Here is a 20545-nt window from a genome sequence, read left to right on the forward strand (position 1 = left end):
AGTTAGTAGTACATATATGAGTGCCCCCTTTCACAAGGGAAGAAAGTTAGGTTTCAAAACATGGACCCCCCCTATATGCCCTCTTTAATTAGATCCATATTCTATGCTTTGTTTTGTACTATCCCATTTCTTGGAGCAGGTCCACCCAACCCCCAACTGAAAATTTTGGAATATATATATCACCGATATAGACAACCTTATGTCACACACTTTTCTAATCCTTTTGCACCAGTCTAACACGTCTACACATTCTTCAACAAGATAATCAAACAAAGGAACATGCCATGGGGTCTAGATACTTACAAGGCTTTAGGTGATTGTTTGAACTATAAAGTTTAAAGTTTGATAATTATAGAAACTACATTTTTAGATATTATAAATGATCTTCTAATTGTGAAATAATTTAATTTTATAAAAAAAAAATGTATGTAATGTTTTCATGACAAAAGATTTGATATTTGAACCTGTCTTTGACAATTCAATCTCAGGTCAGTCGAATTGTTATGAGGCGGCCCAAAAAGTTATGACCCAACTGAATAGAGTCATACAAACTGTTAGTCGCTTAGTTGTTGGGGTCTTATCTAAATACACCCTCGATCTTTTACCTTATCAATAGGCCGCCACAATTTTCTCTCGTAAATGTACTTACACAATTCCATTTTTCAATATCATTGTAATCATGGAATTATCCCCTTACACTAATGATCACCATTTAAGAGGCCTTAATTAAGGAAAGAGTCCTCACATATTGTATCAATATGTTTATTGGAAATTCTCAAATTCCTTAAGCAAGGCTTTTCACTATCATCTTGTCGATTTTGTTCTTAGGATTTTTCGTGAACAAATTCCATTATCATATTCACTCTATCCTTTGAGTGGATAGATAAAGATGTTTTAGTGAGCAATTAACTTATCAAAATGAATATCATTGGGAGGAGGAGAAGAAGAAGATGGAGAAGGTGGGGTGGCAAATGCTGTGACCCCACAGAAAGTGGATGTGTGATTCTATGCAGAAAAAGGGACCAAAGCAATGAAAGTGGATTAGTTTATTCACACGTCTCTTTCTTAAAAGGGAGACATGGAGCACTGTGGTATAGTGTTTGTTGGTTTGCCTTTCCCTTCGGCAATAATAATATTAGTATTATTCAGTCAGTGTCTTTGATTGGTTCATGTTTGATGATTTGCGTAAAGGCATTTCAAAGCTTCAAAAAGTTGGAGGGGGATTCCAATGTGCAATGCACCACTCAACCAAAAAAAAGCTTCATCAAATGCACCGTTTGACAAACTCAATACTTACTTGAAAATAAAATTGAAATTCAGTACCCAAGTTGACAAAGCCTAGTTATCTTTTTTTTAAGTAAACAGATTGTTTGGTTGGGAGAGACATTTTTTTATTTATCGGACAGGAGGTTAATAACATATTAAAAATCTTCAATAGAGAGAATTGTCTTTTCTTATCTCTATGAAGCCAATATAAGTCCACTCTATGTTTGAGCGCCAAATGAATTCATTATATAAAAAAATCCAAATTATCTTTGAAGGGACAATCTTAAATAAACATAGTTACCATTTTTTAGTCAGTTAAGAGGTCCATAATTTATCCCACTTTTGTTTGGACTTTTAAAATGAACCATATATATCACCATCAATTGAACCTGATGACAGTATGAAAAGGGTCCCACGCACATTCATCAATGTGGATGCTCTAAAAAAAAATCATGCTCAAACAACATCCATCACAATTGCAACTAACAATTTAATTCTTCTAATCAACTGTAACTTGTCATGATTATATATTTGTATTTTATAGATTTGCCCTGTTTGTTCTTGTTTAGACTATGTTCAATTTAAATATTGAAATTGAGCCAAATGTTCAATCACGCTTAGGTCAAATCATGCTTAGTTTTTTTAAATCAGTAACCCATGTAAACAATTTTAAAATGATATAAAGAAAAAACAGTTCAAAATTATAAGATCAATGTTCATTGTACTAATTTGGTGGTCCATCATGGCTCAAATTGTCATAAGGGGACGCCTAATCAGTGGTGCCTATAGTTGAAAACAAATTAGTATATACTGTACAATATATAATTATATATATGTGTCAAATGTGAACTTAGCTCTTCATTTAAAAATAAAAGAATAAAAATAAATAAATAAGCTATCATCATTCAATACGTTGATAACTCAACCACTTTGTTGATCTTTTGCATAAACATTAGGTGTGTTGTATGAACAATGTAGCTTGTAGGATAATATTGGTTGTTCATGGTTGTAAAATGCCGGTGCCTCATTAGTCTTCTCCAAAAAACAAATCAATCTTATAAAGTAATTTCAAAATATGAATGCACAAATTAAAATCAAATATTCAATATTGTATTTTAGTACTCCTACTTCCCTTCTAAGCAATTAGAAGACAAGCATATGACATAGTAAGACAAGGACTTCTCAATTTCAACGTACAATAGTTGGAAATCCCTATAAATTAAATAAATGTGAGGTGTGAAAAAAATGATGATATCGAACAAGATTCAATTCGCAATAAGCAATTATCAATTTCAACACGGCAAATTGATGGAAAATAGAAAATTTATAGATCATACATTTGGAACAAAATAACAATAATAAATTGATATCTAACCATTGTGTGATAAGTGACCAAATTGAATGTTTATACAATTTAATATTGTGAAAGAAAATAATTAGTCAATTTCATGGGGTAGACTATGATATCCATATAGAGGTGGGTGGCACAGACAATTTCAAGGAAAGATAAAAACAAATGCTATTCCCAACAATGATATGGTGTGTCAATAAGACATAAAATTTAAAAATAAAATTAAACAGTGTCATTCAATAACTGTTGTAATATTTGACCAAAAATATTAAATACTGTAATAATTGAGTGAATTAAAATGCAAAGAAATGCAGGCCAAAGAAACACACAAGAAAGAGCCACAATACTTCGGCACATCACATACTATATCTTGTTCATTTGTGTCTCAATTATGAAGCCTGCAATACAAGAAATACTAACTTAAGATGAAAAGTTACATTTTCGACAAAAACAACATATATCCCTTCTAGTAATTATCTCATAAGGTAAAATGTTCACTTACTTTTGCCTAAATTCCTAAGTAGAAATATCCCTTCTAGTTTTATATTTATTTTTCACTCTTATTTCTGTAACTATTCATGGAGTAAGTCCAAATCCACTGGGTGATATAAAATATTAAATTTTACTTAGTAAAAATTAGACATGTACCACTTAAGAATGTTTGTTTAGTGATAAGTAAATTAAATTCACATTGATAAGTAAATTAAATTCACATAAGAGTGATGACAAAAATTAAACTTTGGGAAATTAATTTGTTGGGACGCACTGTCACAAATTTTTTAATAAGTTTACACTCATTAAAAGAAAAAATACATGTACCATTTAAATTAACCACTAAATTGATGGGGCAATTGCTTTATTTTAGTTTGAATTTATCTAACAAATTAAAACACATATTTTCAGTATCATTTATACATTATACATTATTTTTACTAAAAAAGTTAATGGAAAATTTATTTATTTTTTGTTTAAGGCAAGTGTCCTCTTTCGGAGGCAATCATGTTCGAGTCAGGAACATCCATATTGTGGTGGGACTAACTCTTCCAATGAGGGTTTTTTTCATCCACGTCATTGTGGAAACTTAATTATAGATATTCTTCTTATCATTATAAGATAAACAAACAAAAAATGTTTGATTGATTATAATATTTTTTTACTAAATACCCTCACTTATACTCCATCCATTTTTTTAATTTCTTAAACCATCCAGGGGTGTCAATGACAAAATGTTAAACAAGCTTTGAATTATCAAAACAATAAAAAAATTTGAAAAAAAAAAACCAAAAACCAAAACAAGTGAAGTTATTAACCATAGCATGAATAAGATTATAACAATAAGTCAAAATTTAATGATTAAATCAGGTCAGGTGGTAAAATAATGACCTTTATGTGACGATCAACATTATGATGATATATAGTAGTAGTATTATAAAATTGAAAAGATTAGAGGGTGAGTGGAAATCAGATTCACGTGTTTTGGAGAGCTGCCGGTCACAAAGGGACAGATGGTCCTAATCCAGTGGGGGCCCACGAGAGGCCCAAAAGATCCCATCCCACAAAAATAAATGATTATTGTTATTAATTTTTGGTGTTGTCACTGTTACTAGGGACTCCTCACTAAATGCTAACTTTGGCGTTAGCACCTGCCCTACCTACGTGGGGTCATCTCCTCTCCAAGGGGTTGTAGTTGTTCCCTTACTGCATCAAATCAACAAAAGTTCTTTTTAATGTAAAATGTCGGTCGAATTAGTTTTTATGATCAAATAAAACATCAATTAAACTAGTTCATGTAGACATAATATATTGAAGATTTTACACAATTAGAAACCGTTGAAGTGTTTCGTTCTTTTAAGGACAGACTTCCATCCAACGCTTTCAATGACTGATTTAACTATTGACTCTAATTTTTTCCTCCTCTTTCTCTTTTCTCTTTCAGTGTGTGCGTACATAAATCTCTTTTGGCCCATCTAAGCAGTGATTTGAGGTGGGACTGGGACACTGCATCGTGGAGGGTAATGTTAATGGTGATGGTAGTGGTGACTGCTCGATAGATTTGGAAACTTTTTGCCTAATTGCACCACCAACGTAGAACAAGCTCACTACTGCTAGTGCTAGTGCTGCTGCTACCTAAGCCAATTGCTTTTCCAGTGGAGGCCACTATAGTCATATAATATATATGATACATCCTTGTTCATTTTACTGTTGGTTAATATATTTTCTGTTGAACGAATGTGACATGCAAGTGATAACTGGAGCTGATTCCAATGTGACACCAACACCTTCTGGAATTGATCTCTTTACAGATTATGTTGAATAATAATCGCTTGGTTCAATGATGAAATTATTCACTATTTATATATTTAGTTTCAAATGATTTAAAATTAATGGAATCAATTGAATAATTATTTGAAGCTATTATTCCAGCAATGAGATCACCTGAATCTCTTTGTCTCTGGTGGTACGTATGGTCACAGACAACTCTTCTAGTTCGTCGGAGGTGCGTTGGCATGACGAGATATATCTGCAGATGACACGTTATGCTCAAATTAGAAGAGAGCAAAGAGAGAATGTTAAAGTCTAAAACGAACTTTAAACTTTGTATAATGAGTAATGTGTATAAATTAAATGAACAACTACACGAGTGTCCATCATAACACAATTAATCTCTCAAAGTCTTTAAGGAAGCCTTTAAAGAGGACTCCCAAGATCTTGGTTGCCTCAGGCGGCCTCGCATAGTCTTTAATAAGTAAGTCAGAGACTTGTCACTCAGCCATAGCTGGGACGAGAAGTTCCTTAATTAAGTTATCTCGCATGTCTCTACGATGTTTGCTTGTTTGCTAGACCTTTCAAAGGACTATGATGCTATTGGGTCTTTTGACCTATTGGGGTGACCTAAAACAGGAGCCCTCCAGCTTGTCATATAACATGTATATTGCCAGGCTATTCAAACTTTGTCGAACCTTTTTTGCTTGTAGTTTCTCTTAGCTAAGACAATTTATGTATCCTTTCTGATCGTCTATGAGTCACTCACTATTTAGTTTTGACTCTCAACTTCGATTTTTTTTTAAACTCGCTCGGTCATTTTGAATCTTCAACGTTACAATTAATGAGAAGACACATTTCCAACATTTGTGCAAGTAATATATAATTGTATGACATAAAGTCTTGACTCTCCACGCTAGGGCTGTCCATCGGCCGATTATGGTTGGTTTCGGACCACCGATGTCGATTTAACCCAAAATCCAGATCTGTCACCGTCTATGTAAAGTGTGGGTTTGGTCGAATCGCGGGTGATACATGTTTTCAACATAGGCTTCTTCATACACACACAAAAGAACATGCAACAATTCTAATTTATATTATTTATCCAGTTTTTAATTATATTTGTTTTTGTCCTTATTTTCTCAATTAATTCTTACTTTATTTTTTGCGATCCTGATAATCAAATCGATAAAATTAAATTTTTAATTCTTATCCTAACTCGTCTCCGTAGATATTGAATCAAAATAGTAACAGTCATTATTTAAATTTTAATTTAAACTTGTAAAATTTTATATTATCTAATAAAAATATTTCATTTAAAAATTATATACTTAACACTTAATATTACTATAAATTTCATAGGTTTATATGGTTTAATATCTCATATTTTTACATTGTTACATGATTTATTATTTTAATTAAGTTTAAAATTTACTTCTTAGTTAAGCTGAGAAGAAAACTATTGAATAATAGTGTATACACATTATTATGCGGACCACCTCATTGCGCTATTAAAACTATAGGAAGACATTTCAGGTTATCCGGACCATCTCATTATGAACCATTTCAAGGGTATTTGCATTTGGATTTCTTCTTGGTTTTCTTTTCTCTTCCTATAAGGCTTTTGCTTTGGGGTGTTATTGGTTTTGTTGTAATTTTATTTTAAGTTAATTTGTATGAGCGTTTTAGGCTTTCTCCCTCTCTTTGTGGTGTTTTACTGTTTTGTATTTTTTTTATCTGCTTGAGAGTCTCAAAGTTTTTGCCAAATTAATATATATTATTGATCTTTAAAGTATATACATTAAATCTTAAAAATGAACACAAATTATATGTTAAATCTCTTCTTCATCATATGTGAGTGTCCTTTAATATTTCATCAAAATCGAAATGTTAAAGTAGTGTACTCTATATATCTATACTTTTTCTACACAAATTCTCCATCAAACGTTTGGAAGAATAATTCACATGTTTCCTTAAACCTTTCATTCGGGCTTAACCTTAGCGGCTAAGTTAATTGATCTATTTGTTCAAGTTGTGAACCACATGCAACCAGATATGCCAATTCTAGCACAATTTTGCCTTTTACTTTTTACTTGGCAAATCTTAATGTTAAGTAATGGACAGAATATTTGCTAAATATTTATTGCTTAAAATTAATAATATTATTGCATGTGTTGATTGTTTTAAATATAATTAACAGGCAAGTATACATTTCCAATTTGTTGTAAAATATCAATATCAGTTAGAAACATGGCAACTTAAATATTCCCATAAACAGAAACAACGGTATATAAGACAAACAACTTTTATGAAGAAGTGATAACATAACACACGCAACCATGGATGGAGGCTACCTAAAAACCAATAATGGATTCAACACATCCATGTCTATCCACAACTTCAAAGTTTTTTATATAGGTGGATATGGCCAAAGTCTAAGATTCAGGGGATGCATTATATCAAATCAAAGCCTGGCAATCTTGAACTAATTAGAGCTTACTAGAAAATATCAGATTTGGAAGACAATTTCAATGGAAGAAAGCCTACGCATTTGGAACGTAAAGATAAAGTCGAGCACATGACAAATCTGATATCTTGACAAAAGTTCAACATTAATTATTAGTAGTTAATGTATACCCCCACCCAAGGAGATGGATGTATTCTCAGTTTGTCACATAATTGCATCTCTATCGATCTATCTCATTCATGTCAATGCAATTTTTTAATTATTTTTAGTAATTAAGAAACTTTCAAAAAATTATCCCATTTTAAAATCAAACACTCTTGCAAATAAATTTGAACAAAAGCAATCATATTAAAATATTTTCTTCTAAATTTTGTGAATTAATAACTATTTAAATGGCATATCTTATAAAATAAAAAACATGTGACTTGAGAACTAAAACTAGAAACAATTTCAAAAAAAAAACTAAAACTAGAAACAGAAAATCTTTCTAAATTTTTTGCAATGTCAATTTGAAAAGATGAAAATTGTAATTGCTTTTAAGAAGTTTTTTGAAACACCAAAGATATTTTTTCTTTAATTGGTTTTGGTTTTTATATACTAAAAGGAGTTTACAAAACAGGTTCAAGCATGGTCATAATGCTTATAGTGAATTTTCAACTAATTTGATCTCATTGATTAAGTGTGTGTTTGCTTATCCAAAAAAAAAGTGTGTGTTTAAATATTAATTAATTGACATTATTTTTTCATACATTGAAAAATTAATTAATTGACTTTATAATGATATGAAAGGATATTCATTCTCATAAGAGGAGTCTAATCTAGTTATTTTTTGGATCGAAGTGAATGCTAATGCTCACTAATTAGTGTCAATGAGTATTTGACCTACTCTAAGATTCAATTAACCGCAAGTTACTAGTACTAATCTCTTATTTCATGCTTAATTAATGTAATGTAGTACTACTCCATTAAAGAAAGGATAGATCAGGTGAGCTACTAGTAGATGAGTATTTATATTTATTAAAAACAAACATGGCCGAATAAAGAGGTTTGAAATTTCCAAGGGCTACGTTTTTCCATAAGGACGTATAGGTTCAGCGTAATGAAGGGTATGGGCCAGGACGCAACCAAAGCAACAAAGCAACACCAACAACACATGACATTAACATTATGAATGAATGAATCAAAAGAAAAGAAAGACACTTGGCGTGGTGGAATCAATGGTCCAACCTCACAACTCACAACAACAATAAAGCAAAGTAGTAGTAAAAGCAAGCAACGTTTTTCTCTCATCTTTTTACATCCTCATGCCATGCCACCACCATGACTCAACCAACCAACAAACAAACAAACAACATTTTCCAAAGGAAACTGCCAAAAATCCCTTCTTCCTTTGTACCGGGTACACCGTACTACTACTACTACCTTCTCCGGGTCCCACGCCCCCTTCCACGCTGGCAGGTCACACGTGCCCACCACCACTGTTCCCCCACAACCCTGCCACACACGTGTTTCGACGACCACAAGGAAAAAAAAAATTAAAAAAAATAAAAAAACTCTCTTGGATTCTTGCACTGCTTACGTGGCGTCCTTTAGTCGGCACGTTTTACGTGTCACTGTTACTTTTTTCTTATTTTACTATTTTACCTACTCAAGGTTAAAAAAAAGACAAAAAAGTGACAAGGTAAAAAGCATATACTACTACTATACTTGGTTTATTGCTTTCTTTACCCAATTGTTACGAAACAGACGGGATTTTATTACCGAAATACCCCTAGAAATCGGCCTTTACTAACTTAGGCCTGACTCGTCAAATCTCTATGTTCAAGATCATGTATGTAGTACTACAAAAAGATCTCTCACACTAGAACCAACACACCATCTTTATTTATCCTTTTTATTTTTAAATAAATTTTCGGTCTAACGTTATTTTTTTAATTTAAAACCATTTAATTTAATAATGATGTGTGGTGGGCCCATGCAAACCTTGAACAAACACCACCCCATATAAGGATTGCCACCTCTATTTGCATGCCATTTTCTCCCCCCTTCTCTTTCACTCACTTCTTTTCTATTCTCATTTCCTCTCCTATTCTCTCTTATCTTTGCTCTCAAACCAAAACCAAAACCATCTTCAAATATCAAGAACCAAGCTTAAACCTATCATTTCTATGGCTGTTGAAGCTCGTCATCTCAATCTTTTTCCTCCTCAACTCATTACCAACCGGTAAATTTTCCATTTTCTTTATCTTTTACCTTAATAATCTCATGTTTTTTTCATTCTATGTCAAAATTTACTAATGTTTTGTTGGTGAATGAATATGCAGGGAAATGATGGTGAACCCAGTTGAGACAAACGCTAATAATCTCTACAACACCACCACCCAGATGTGCTATTCATCAGTTTTACCATTATCCGGCGGCGTCGGTGGCGCAACGCCGGAAAACATGCTCCTTCCGGCGGCGTATAATTCCATCATGGACAACTCCTTTCCTCAGAAAAACTCAATGAAATCTGACAGTGGCCTCACCTACAATGTTCCCTTATCAACCAAAGCCTGCAACACAAGAGAGAATTCAACTTCAATCAACAACTTTCCATTCCCATCTTACCCTTCTTCCCGAACCACCGCCACCGCCGCCGTGAACAAAAGCTGCGCCTCCTCATCCTTCTCCTTCCTCGGTGAAGACATTTCCCTTCAGATCCACCAGCAACAAGTCGACATCGATAATCTCATTGCACAACGGGTAAGCAAAATTGCAAAAAATATTCACAGTTCAATCTTATCAAATTGGTTTCCATTTCCCAGTTTCTCATCTGTTTCTGTTGTATTGAATTCTTCAGATGGAGAAGGTGAGAATGGAGGTAGATGAAAAACGCAAGAGGCAAGCGAAGAGGCTCATAGAAGCAGTTGAAATCGGCGTGATGAAGAAGCTGAAATCAAAGCAAGAAGAGATAGAGAAGATTGGGAAACTGAACTGGGCATTAGGAGAAAGAGTCAAATCTCTCTGCATAGAGAATCAGATATGGCGCGACTTAGCACAAACCAACGAAGCCACCGCAAACGCTCTCCGATCCAATCTCGAGCAGGTACTAGCACAACGCGACGGCGGAGGCGGTGGAGCCACCGTGTCACCCGCCGGAGCGATGGTGGACGATGCAGAGTCATGTTGTGGCAGCACTGACGGCGATGATGAGGGGTGGCGCACGTTAGCGGGAGAGTGCGCAGGGGTGAAGGATAAGGATAGTGGCAGCAGATTGTGCAGGAACTGTGGAAAAGATGAATCGTGCGTGCTGATTTTGCCGTGCAGGCACCTGTGTTTGTGTACAGTTTGTGGGTCTACCCTACACACTTGTCCTATCTGTAAATCCTTCAAAACTGCCAGCGTTCATGTTAACATGTTCTAAATATGGTAAAAACAAACCCTATATCCTCCTACCCTACAAAGAAAAACTCAATTTTCACCTAATGAAAAGGGTACAAAAAATTTGTTCATTTTGATCCAATTTGTTCTTGTCCATATGCTTCAATGTTTTGTAGTTTAGATCTAAATATCCAGATAATTTCATTAAATTTTAGCTGCAAATTTCACTTACCTTGTGCATTTTTGGTTGTGTGGTTTTTTAATTTTTTTACTTTTTACCCTCAAGTTTTGAAGTAACAATGGTTATTGTTTTAGAAATTGAAGGTTAATTATTAAGTTTTCTTCAATTTTACCATCATTTGATATTATACTACACTGTCATTAATTTTCACTAGCAATCTTCATAAATTACTTATCAATTACTAGCATTCTCTTTAAACTATCTAATTTAAAGAAAGAAAAACAGATGAAGGGGCTCAAACATGTGGTATAGCTTGTTCAAGCTAATGAGTTTGCGAATGTCCGTCCATTGTTAGATAGGGATTGAGAGACTTGCCTCACGCTATTTCAAGAAATCTAATGCTCCTGCTGATTATCTCTCTTAGATGGGTGCCTCGTCTCTATACTGGTTTACGTACGTACTATCCTTGAGAATCCTCCTAATCAGGGACGGATCCAAGTACATTGGTATGAGGGTAAATGCCCTCACTTAATTTTAGAAAAACATTAGAAAAAAAATTGAGGGGTAAAAGTATGTGGTTTTTTATGGCTCATTTGATAAAAAAAAATGCCCTCACTTGTGTTCCACATTACTAAATGCTCTCACTTGTGGACTGTCAAAAAAAAATGTTCTCACCTGTGTCCCACATTGCTAAATGCCCTCACTTGAGTAGTAAAAATATGTGGTTTCTGATGGTTCCTTTGGTAAAAAATGTTCTCACTTGTGTCCCCTTTGGTAAAAAAATGTCTCACGTATGTTAACTTTTTTGTTATTAATTTATATATATATATTTTGCCCATACTACATCAAATTTCTGAATCCGTCACTGCTCCTAATTAAGTTGTCCTATGCTTCAATTACTATGTTTTAAGAGTGTAGTTTCTTCTCTTTTTTTAATTTCACACCGATAAAACATGTGGCGTATTAGCTGTGGTAAATGTGAAAAATGAAAAAGGTAGTTTTGTGGGGCCCGGGGCGCATCTAGGCGACAGTTCCCCCAATGGAGAAACTAGGTAAATCTCGAAGGGATAGAGAAGTGCGCGTGGGTGGGAAGGCGCGTGGGGTCAACTAAGTGGGGACAGAAAGCGACATGTGTGCGGCAAAAGCTGACACGTAGGACGCGCGCAAATGTCGCTGTTATTATTGAAGAGTGCCTGCCTGCAACGGCCATAAGATAAGAGGTGAGGCTTTAGACCAAAAGCCAATGCACAACCCGACACACACGATAACCAGTGGTTCCCAACACCCCGCCATAAATAAAAATTATTAACCTTACGTTAATTACTGTTGGACAATTTCTACTCAATGAAGTAAAAGTCATGATCAGAATCTGTATATCACTGCCACGGTTATTGTGATCAATAGTATTGGATGGTGTACCATAAAGTTTAGAACAACCGGTAAATAGTTCGGCTCCTTAAATATTTAGTTCAGATTTAATTCTTAGGTGTGCAGTGCGTATGAGAAGCATTTGTTGAGAAAGAAATCTACTAATTACTAAATTAATTTTCAAATCCTAAAAGATTAATCTCATGACTATAGGCGGTTACGTAGCTTAAGAAAGTAAAAGATACTAGCTACTATATTGATAGTGTACAGAGAACCTGTAATTTTTTTGTTTATTCACGGATAATGCAAAAAAAGTGTTGTTAATAAATTAGGAGGCGGTGCAGGTGGATTATTATGATCATTTTGGGGAGTGAAACAGAAAAGAAAAGGAAAGGTAATGGTGATGGTGGTTGAGTGAGGCGTGTCATACGAAGCTTACTGTGAGACCTTGATTCGCTCTCTTGTCACTGTTAAATAGGGACTAGAGCTAGCTACCAGTACCCAACCCAATTATATTCTCCCCTTTATTTTGTCTATCTATCTATCTCCATTGAGACGACATTTCAAGGGAAAATATTTTCCTTGTAACACGAAAATGATTTCTGGTACGTACGCAAGATCAGTGAAATATGACTTTCTTCATTTATTTTTGCAGTAATCGTCTCGTACAAAGGTAAATGGAGGTGTATAATTAAATCAGAGTTTAATCTAACAAGTCACAAAGTAATTGTAGTTTTATCCAAACAATGATTCTCAGCTCAAATTTTACTTTTACATTAACATATGTCAGACAAATATAGACTAGTTAATCAATTAAGTGTTCATTTATGGCTCTAAAAGGCTTTTAAGAGCAAAATATATTCTATTAAAATGTACTATTTCATACCTTCATATGTCATTGACGCTCAACCAAAAGTTTTGACAGCTTTAAATCTATTCGAATTACTTTCTAAGAAAAAAAGCTAGTAAGTCTCACTTCAATATTTTTCCAATAATCATTGATTATAATAGAAATTCATGTGGAGTCCACTGCCTATAAAAAAAAAATGTGGAGTCATGAAGAGTCTCGCGTCCAATTTAATGAGACTCGTTGAATTTCAAAATAAAAAATTGTTGATAATAATATTGAATTGAGTGTTACTATGGTAGCGTTTGGTAGACGGGTGAGAAGAGAACGAAACATGACACATAGGTTATGTTATGAAGTAAGCAATAACAAACGGTTTCTATGCAAAATGTTCAATTGAGTTCAATTTATTTTCCTCAATCAAATATTAAACATGCAAGGTTATATATGTAATTAAAATCATGGTTCTGTTCTATTGATTTGGAGTTACCAAACACAACACACAGAACATTATTGTCCTGTTCCATCATGTTCTGTCTCGTTCTGTTCTGTTCTGTCCTGTTTCATTCAGTCACCAAACGCTACCTATGTGTATAAAATGACAGGACAAAAAGAAATAACTTGCAGGGTGCATGTGTTAGTGCAATGTAGAAGGATCAGTAGAAACTCATTTTTAAGTATGTATGGTCGACTACTATCTAGTATCTACTACAAACAAATTCGTGTTATGCTAGGATGGCCCTAGGAGTGCCAAGAAATCTTTATTAGGAGTGTTGTCAAACGTCAATCAACTGAAAAATACTAGTAATAACTATAACAATTAATATTGTTATTACTAGTATTAGTATTAGGATTATCAAGATTCAAGAATTTAGTAATCTCTTAAATTAATTTAGTAATCTCTTATATCATGGTGTTCTTGAATCTTGATAATCCTAATCCTAATACTAGTAATAACTTATAAATTTGAGTTTTAGGTTAAGATAAAACGAAAATGAGGTAGTACTCTAAAAATTAAGTGTTACTCCCTCCGGTCCTATTTATAAGCAAAAAAAAAAAAATTCACATAGTTTAAGAAATGTAGTTAAACTAGATAAAATGCATTAAATTTGTCTTAAATCAAAATGAACTACCAAAATTACCCTTTGTTATTAGTGTTGGAAAGTGGGAAAGAGAGAGAATAATTAATGAGACACATTTTACAAGTTAGAATTAATAAGGGCATTATTGGAAAAAATTAATTAATATAGCTCAAACTTTCATTTGGTTCTTATAAAAAAGACCAAGGTTTTTCTTCTCTTTCATGCTTATAAATAGGACTGGAGGGAGTACCGAGGTAGGTACGGTCGTCCTTTGACTAATAATTGTGCATGTACAAAAAAAGATCCCCTGCAGTTGAGATTTCACGGCACGCGGTTAAAAATGGCAACCCCTCGTTACCAGCTACTCTATCTCTATTATTACTCCTTTTGTTTTTCTTCTGCTACCACGCTGTGCTGTGCTGTGCTGTGCTGCTTCTGTATCTTGCTTCTGTTTCTGACTTCGACTCAACAATACCCACTATAATAATGGCTCGTACACCGAATCAACAAACGGGTCCTATTTTCAACATGTGAGTGGCACGTGATTGTTCAGCTCAATAACTTCAACTCTTTTTTAATTTTGTTTTTTTGTTTTGTGTGCAAGATAATATACTAGTAGTAGTACTACTATCATGCCACTGCCACCACCCCTGTTAGAAGTCAATGTTCAGCCAAGGAGGTGGGGATCTTGGGGCGTGCGTTTGCTTTTTTATTTACTAGTACTAACTATATTGAGAAATCAATTTGTGTTTATTTTTAAAATATACTCCTAAATGTCACTATATACTCCTAAATGAAACATGTCACTATTTATTTAAATTGCTTTAAGATGAATCAAAAGATATAGTAGAAAATTAGGGAGTGATGGAGAGATAATGTACGACTTTATAAAATTAAGTGAAAAATATAAAGCACCATGTATGTTACACGTTCTTATATTATTATCTTTATGCAAACCGAATATTTGAATAATGTGAATATAATATATACAGGACAGCCAAGTTATCACGTTTTTTGGAAAGGGGGTTTTGAATTTGTTACCCGGAATCAAGTATTTCGCAATGTAACTCTGACATACATGTTCGATTAGCAAGTGCCGAATGAAAAGTAAGGTCTTTGATAGGGTTTTAAAATCTCGCAAAATACCGTAATTATTTGTTGACACCTCAAAAATGAGGTGGAATGAGGTGGAGAAGAAGAGAGATATGAAGAAATGAAAAAAGTAAGAGAGAAAAAGTATAAGATGTGATAAGTGATAAGAGGAGAGAGATAAAGATAAAAATAGGTGGAAATGAAGTGTATAAAAAAGGAGGTGTGCATTGTTGCGCAAAATAAATAAAGATAATTTTGTGATAGTCTATGCCTTGCTCCCAAGGTGCCATAATTTTTTTTTAGATACTTTGTAAATTGCAGTGGTCATAAAAATGCCACAATTCCCGTCTTCTCAATCTAATAGATAGCAATTTCGCAAATGTATGGATTGATCGACGTAATAAAAAGATATCGAACCACAATGATAGTTGTTTATCAATTTGTTCTAAGAGTTTAGTGTTCAGAGTGTGAAAGAGAAAGCAATATAAGTTTGTGGTTTTGTTGTGTTTAACACACTGGTGATCAAAATCAAAAAATGTAATTTATAAGAAGAAATGCCCTGGGTAAAGTTTCACTTAGTTCAATTATGTTTCTTTCAACTGAATCCTTATATGAACTTTAGAAACCCTTCTATGGTGATGTAGCATATACCTTCACTTGTTAATACATCAATCAAGCAAATCATTCATCTCAGTTTGCAAAGCCTAATACCTTAGTACCTAGTCAATTCAATTGAAGAATTATTATTCTATGTTCAGGCCAACACAATAAGTTCCCACCCTTATACCTATGTGGGAGTAAACAAATCAATCTAATCTCAAGTCCCTTAATTGTTACCAACTACCGTTGTGCAAGAAGAAAGTCAAACACTTGCATGCATTCAAGAGAGTATTGAAACAGAGAAAAGATACATAAAAATAAAACTTTATTCATATAAGAAACTCAAAAGTTCAAAACATAATCAAAGTTAAGTTTCACTTCACCCAAAGTACAAAGGTAAACTAGCCAAGCATGGCTAGGAAATTCATAATGCAAATTACACCCAAAAGAACAAAAACCTGAAATAAGAGTGTCAAGAAGCCTTCCACAAGCTCTAAGAACTAAAACTTTAAGTTTTGTTCCCAAAATTACAAGATACCTAAAAGAAATAACAAAAGCCATATTTATAGAGTTTCCAGCGGTCATCCACGCTTGTGCGTGGCCTTCTCCACGCACATGCGTGGGCAAAAACGCTCAAAACGCACAAATCGCAGCATCAGGTCAGGCCACGGCGCATGTGCGTGGATCAGGCGGCGCACATGCGTGGTCGTCATGTTTTTCTAACAGTACCTCCACGCATGTGCGTGGGATACATGGCGCACATGCGTGACTCATCTGGTTTTTCTTCAATTTTGTAACTCACACTTCTCATATCATCATGACTCTTAACTTAGCTTTCAATCATCATCATTAGCCATCAAAAACCTATTAAACCTGAAAAGAATCTCAAGAAACCATCAAAACAACAATGTAACTCATGGGAATATGTCATTAATCATGATAATCCATTATCCTTTCATTCAATTCAGCAAATAAAACCCCCAATGTGCAATCAACATTCATGAATTCAAAGGACTTTAGCTCAAAACTGACCATATAAATTACTCTCTAACTAAACTAATAAAAAGACCAAATAAATTGATTAAAAACACCTAAACTAATCTTCTATATATATTAGTAAAGCTCACTTGAGCTAAGTATTAAATACAAAAGACTTGGAAAAATAGCATTAATGAGATGATCAAATTCCCCACCTTTATCTTCATCACGTGCTTTAAGATGAAATTAAAAAAATAAAAAAATAAAAACTACTCAACCTTTCATCTCCAACGCAGGTTGATATAATGGCACAAGTAATTTCATTCGGTTACTTTAATATAAATGGTCCTTTATTTGTCCTTTCCACCGTTAAGATTCCACTCTATAATTCCATCAGTTTTAGTTTTGGGGCCTTAACAATTGTCACTTCACCTGCTAAAATTTGCAATTTTTTAAACGTAAATTTACTAATTTCAAGGGTTGTGCAGCTTCATTCTAGCTCCACTACCTTTATATTACTCATAAAAATAGCTGAATAGCATTGGGCCTATCTGCGTTATGGATGAATTATTGGGTGAGTCCTCTCTCCTTTTATAATTCCTATTCAATCATTATTTAAACGCATAATTTCATAGTTCATACCCATTCTTCAAGTTCTTTTTGTTCCCCTCCAAATTCTTCAAAATTCTAGCTTTTTACGGACATTGTCTACCCAAAGTACTCTGGACATGTTAACAACCGATATCAGCTGAATGTATCAAAACTTGATTGGTTTATCATACGATGTTGCATTGCTCAATTTTTTCTTGGCTTAATTGCAACTTTGGTCCCCGACGTTTAACAATGCCACGATTTTGGTCCCCCACCTAATTTAATTACATGGATGGTCCCCAACGTTGTAGGCCGTGTGCAACGTTAGTCCTACCGTTTATTTCTTAATGGAGGAGGCTTACGTGGACGTCCAGTTGGAGAGAGAAAGGAGGTATGAGGAGAGAGGGAAGCACGTGAGTATCACGTGACCCTTATCTGAACCTATTATACCCAAACCCCTGACCTCCCTGGAACGAAGAAGGTAACGCGATTTAGATCCCTAGGGTTTCAGATTTGGGTATAATGGGTTCATATAAGGTTCACGTGAGTTCACGTGATACTCACGTGCTCCCCTCTCTCCTCAGATCTCCTTTTTCTCTCCAACTAGACGTCCACGTAAGCCTCCTCCATTAAGAAATAAACGGTAGGACTAACGTTGCACGCAACCTACAATGTCGGGGACCATCCATGTAATTAAATTAGGCGGGGGACCAAAATCATGGCATTGGTAAACATCGGGGACCAAAGTTGTAATTAAGCCTTTTTTCTTTTCAATTTTAAATTTCATTCATATTTTGAAATTAACGATTTGATTAAACATCTTGGACTATTATTCATGTGATTGGAGCTTTTGAGTGATAAGTTGGATCTTGGCATACGATGTTATCCGATCCGATTAGTACGAGATTCAGAAACAATGACATGCTAAATTGTTTGGTTTGGAAAAAAATGATAATTCCTTTTTTTTTCTTTCCTACTCCATTTTCTCCTAATTGAGATTTACTTTTTATTTGCATAAGAGGTTTGCTAGGGTTGGACTATAAATAGAATTACGTTCCTATATGCTAACAAGCTATTGAAGGTGAAAAGACAATTCATGTTCATCAAAGGGAACCTTGAGAAAATTAGAGCACTGGATAATTCTCTAATTCGTCTATCTTTTCATTATTCCATATGTTGATCTTAAATAGCTCTCTAGGCTCTAGCAATTTGATCTAAGATGACTTATGAGGTTCGGGGTCATTTTGGGGTCTCTCTGTGGGATTTCAAGGTATATATTCATAGATCTAAATTTTGCTATGTAATTTTAATTTACATAAATTAAGCATACATTAAGAATTTTGTATGTTTATGCATCTTATCTCTTATATAGAACTTCAAATTCCCTTCTTTCCTTGATGTATAACCACTTACTTAATGTATTAAACTATTTGATTGTTATTTAGTTGATTTTCCTTACGGATGGTTTAGGTTTTGTTTCTTATTTATTCTAAATTATGTTGTTGGTCTTGACAGGGGTGTACTTATTTGAGATATTATTATTGACTCTCCAAACAAATAATTTTCTCAGTAAACAATAAAAAAATGTTATTAATTACAACTAATTTAATGATATTAAAAATTTATGACTTAATCTAAAATATTTCAAATTAACTTAAAAATTTATCATATTGTTAAATTTTAAAATTACTTCAATGTTAATTGTTAAATTTGGTTAATACTACTTATTTCATAAAGAGAACACTAATACTATATATTGAAATGTCTTAACACAATTATTTTTTTATTTTTATATCTTATAATTAAAATGCTTTTTAGTGTATATTTATTTTTTAAACTATAATAATTTTATGTAATGTAAAAATATTGTAAATAAACTCGTGCAACGCACATGTAGTAATATCTAGTGCAGATGTAATTATGACTTAAAAAGGGACTCAATTTGACTTAAAACTCAATAAGTTACTAAAAAAGGAAAAGAAAGAAACAAGAAGGACTCGACTAGGGTTGGCAATGAGCCCCGTGGGTGCGGGTTTGGTCATTCCCACACCCAAACTCAAACTTAACACCCAAACCCAAACCCAAATTCAATATGGGTGCAAAACCCAAATCCAAACCCAAACCCCTGGGTTTCGGGTTACCCGAACCCAAACCCAAAACCCAATGTGAGCACCGAACCGACAAAAAATCAAAAATATCAACCTGGAAACAACATGTACATAATGTAAGATCAATAATTGATCAGTAGTTGCACCTCTATGTTTTGATGATTACAATTAAGGTTTTTGAGTATGAACAATTATGGTACCCTAACGTTTGTCCTTTCTAGTTATGACAAACAGGTTCTGATTCTAGCCAAGCCGATTCCATCAGAAGATGAAGACCCAAGGATAACCAAAAGAGAGTTCTAAAGCTCACCATGTTCGTTCAGAACAGTGGCAAATCCTTCAGAAGTTCTGAAGATAGAAGCTCTCAAGAGGTACTGAAGAACCGGAGTCAAAAGTTCTGAAGACCAGATGTTCCAGAAGGAACGGTCCTGAAGTAGAAGACTCAAGTTCTGAAGACCTGCAAGAAGTTGGCTCTGAAGACCCAAGCTATTCTAGCTTTGGCATTCAGAAGTTCTGAGGAACATGCCCAGAAGCAGAAGTTGCAAGGTCAGAGGATCCAATCTTCCGTCTGACTCTGATCAGAAGCTTCACCAACGTCCATCTGAAGCACTACAGATCTTAAGTCAGCTGGTGAAAGGACAGGTCGCTGTCATAGTACACATCGTACTGTCATAGCCTGTCCGCCACCTACCTCGTTCAGCCTAGCAGTCTGATATTACAAGATTGCCACTCCAACGGACAAAACCCTAGCAACGGCTACACCATATGCCTTGGAGTATATAAGGGCTGAACATAGAAGAAAGAAGCCAAGAAACTTTGCTGATATTCTTGAATCCATTCTAACCGATCTCTTAGCAATATTTCTTCATTTTTCTTGAACATCTGAGTTTACTATTAGCTTTTCAAAAGCATTTCTTGTAAACCCAAAACCTTTTACAAACACTTTGTAAAGTTCCTTAAGAGACCAAGTTTGGCCGGATCTTGAGATG

General features: G+C 34.1%; 1 protein-coding gene across 1 annotated transcript; it reads left to right on the forward strand.

The window, feature by feature from the left end:
• The first annotated feature begins 9368 nt into the window (after nucleotides 1-9368).
• LOC130748734 (probable BOI-related E3 ubiquitin-protein ligase 3) lies at nucleotides 9369-10851 on the forward strand. Its single transcript, XM_057601979.1, has 3 exons — nucleotides 9369-9570; nucleotides 9671-10091; nucleotides 10189-10851. The coding sequence occupies exons 1-3, from the start codon at nucleotides 9515-9517 to the stop codon at nucleotides 10750-10752; spliced, it is 1041 nt and encodes a 346-aa protein (XP_057457962.1). The 5' UTR covers nucleotides 9369-9514; the 3' UTR covers nucleotides 10753-10851.
• Nucleotides 10852-20545: the final 9694 nt, after the last annotated feature.

The sequence above is a fragment of the Lotus japonicus genome, chromosome 3 (assembly GCF_012489685.1).
Source record: "Lotus japonicus ecotype B-129 chromosome 3, LjGifu_v1.2".
NCBI classification, from domain to species: Eukaryota; Viridiplantae; Streptophyta; class Magnoliopsida; order Fabales; family Fabaceae; genus Lotus; species Lotus japonicus.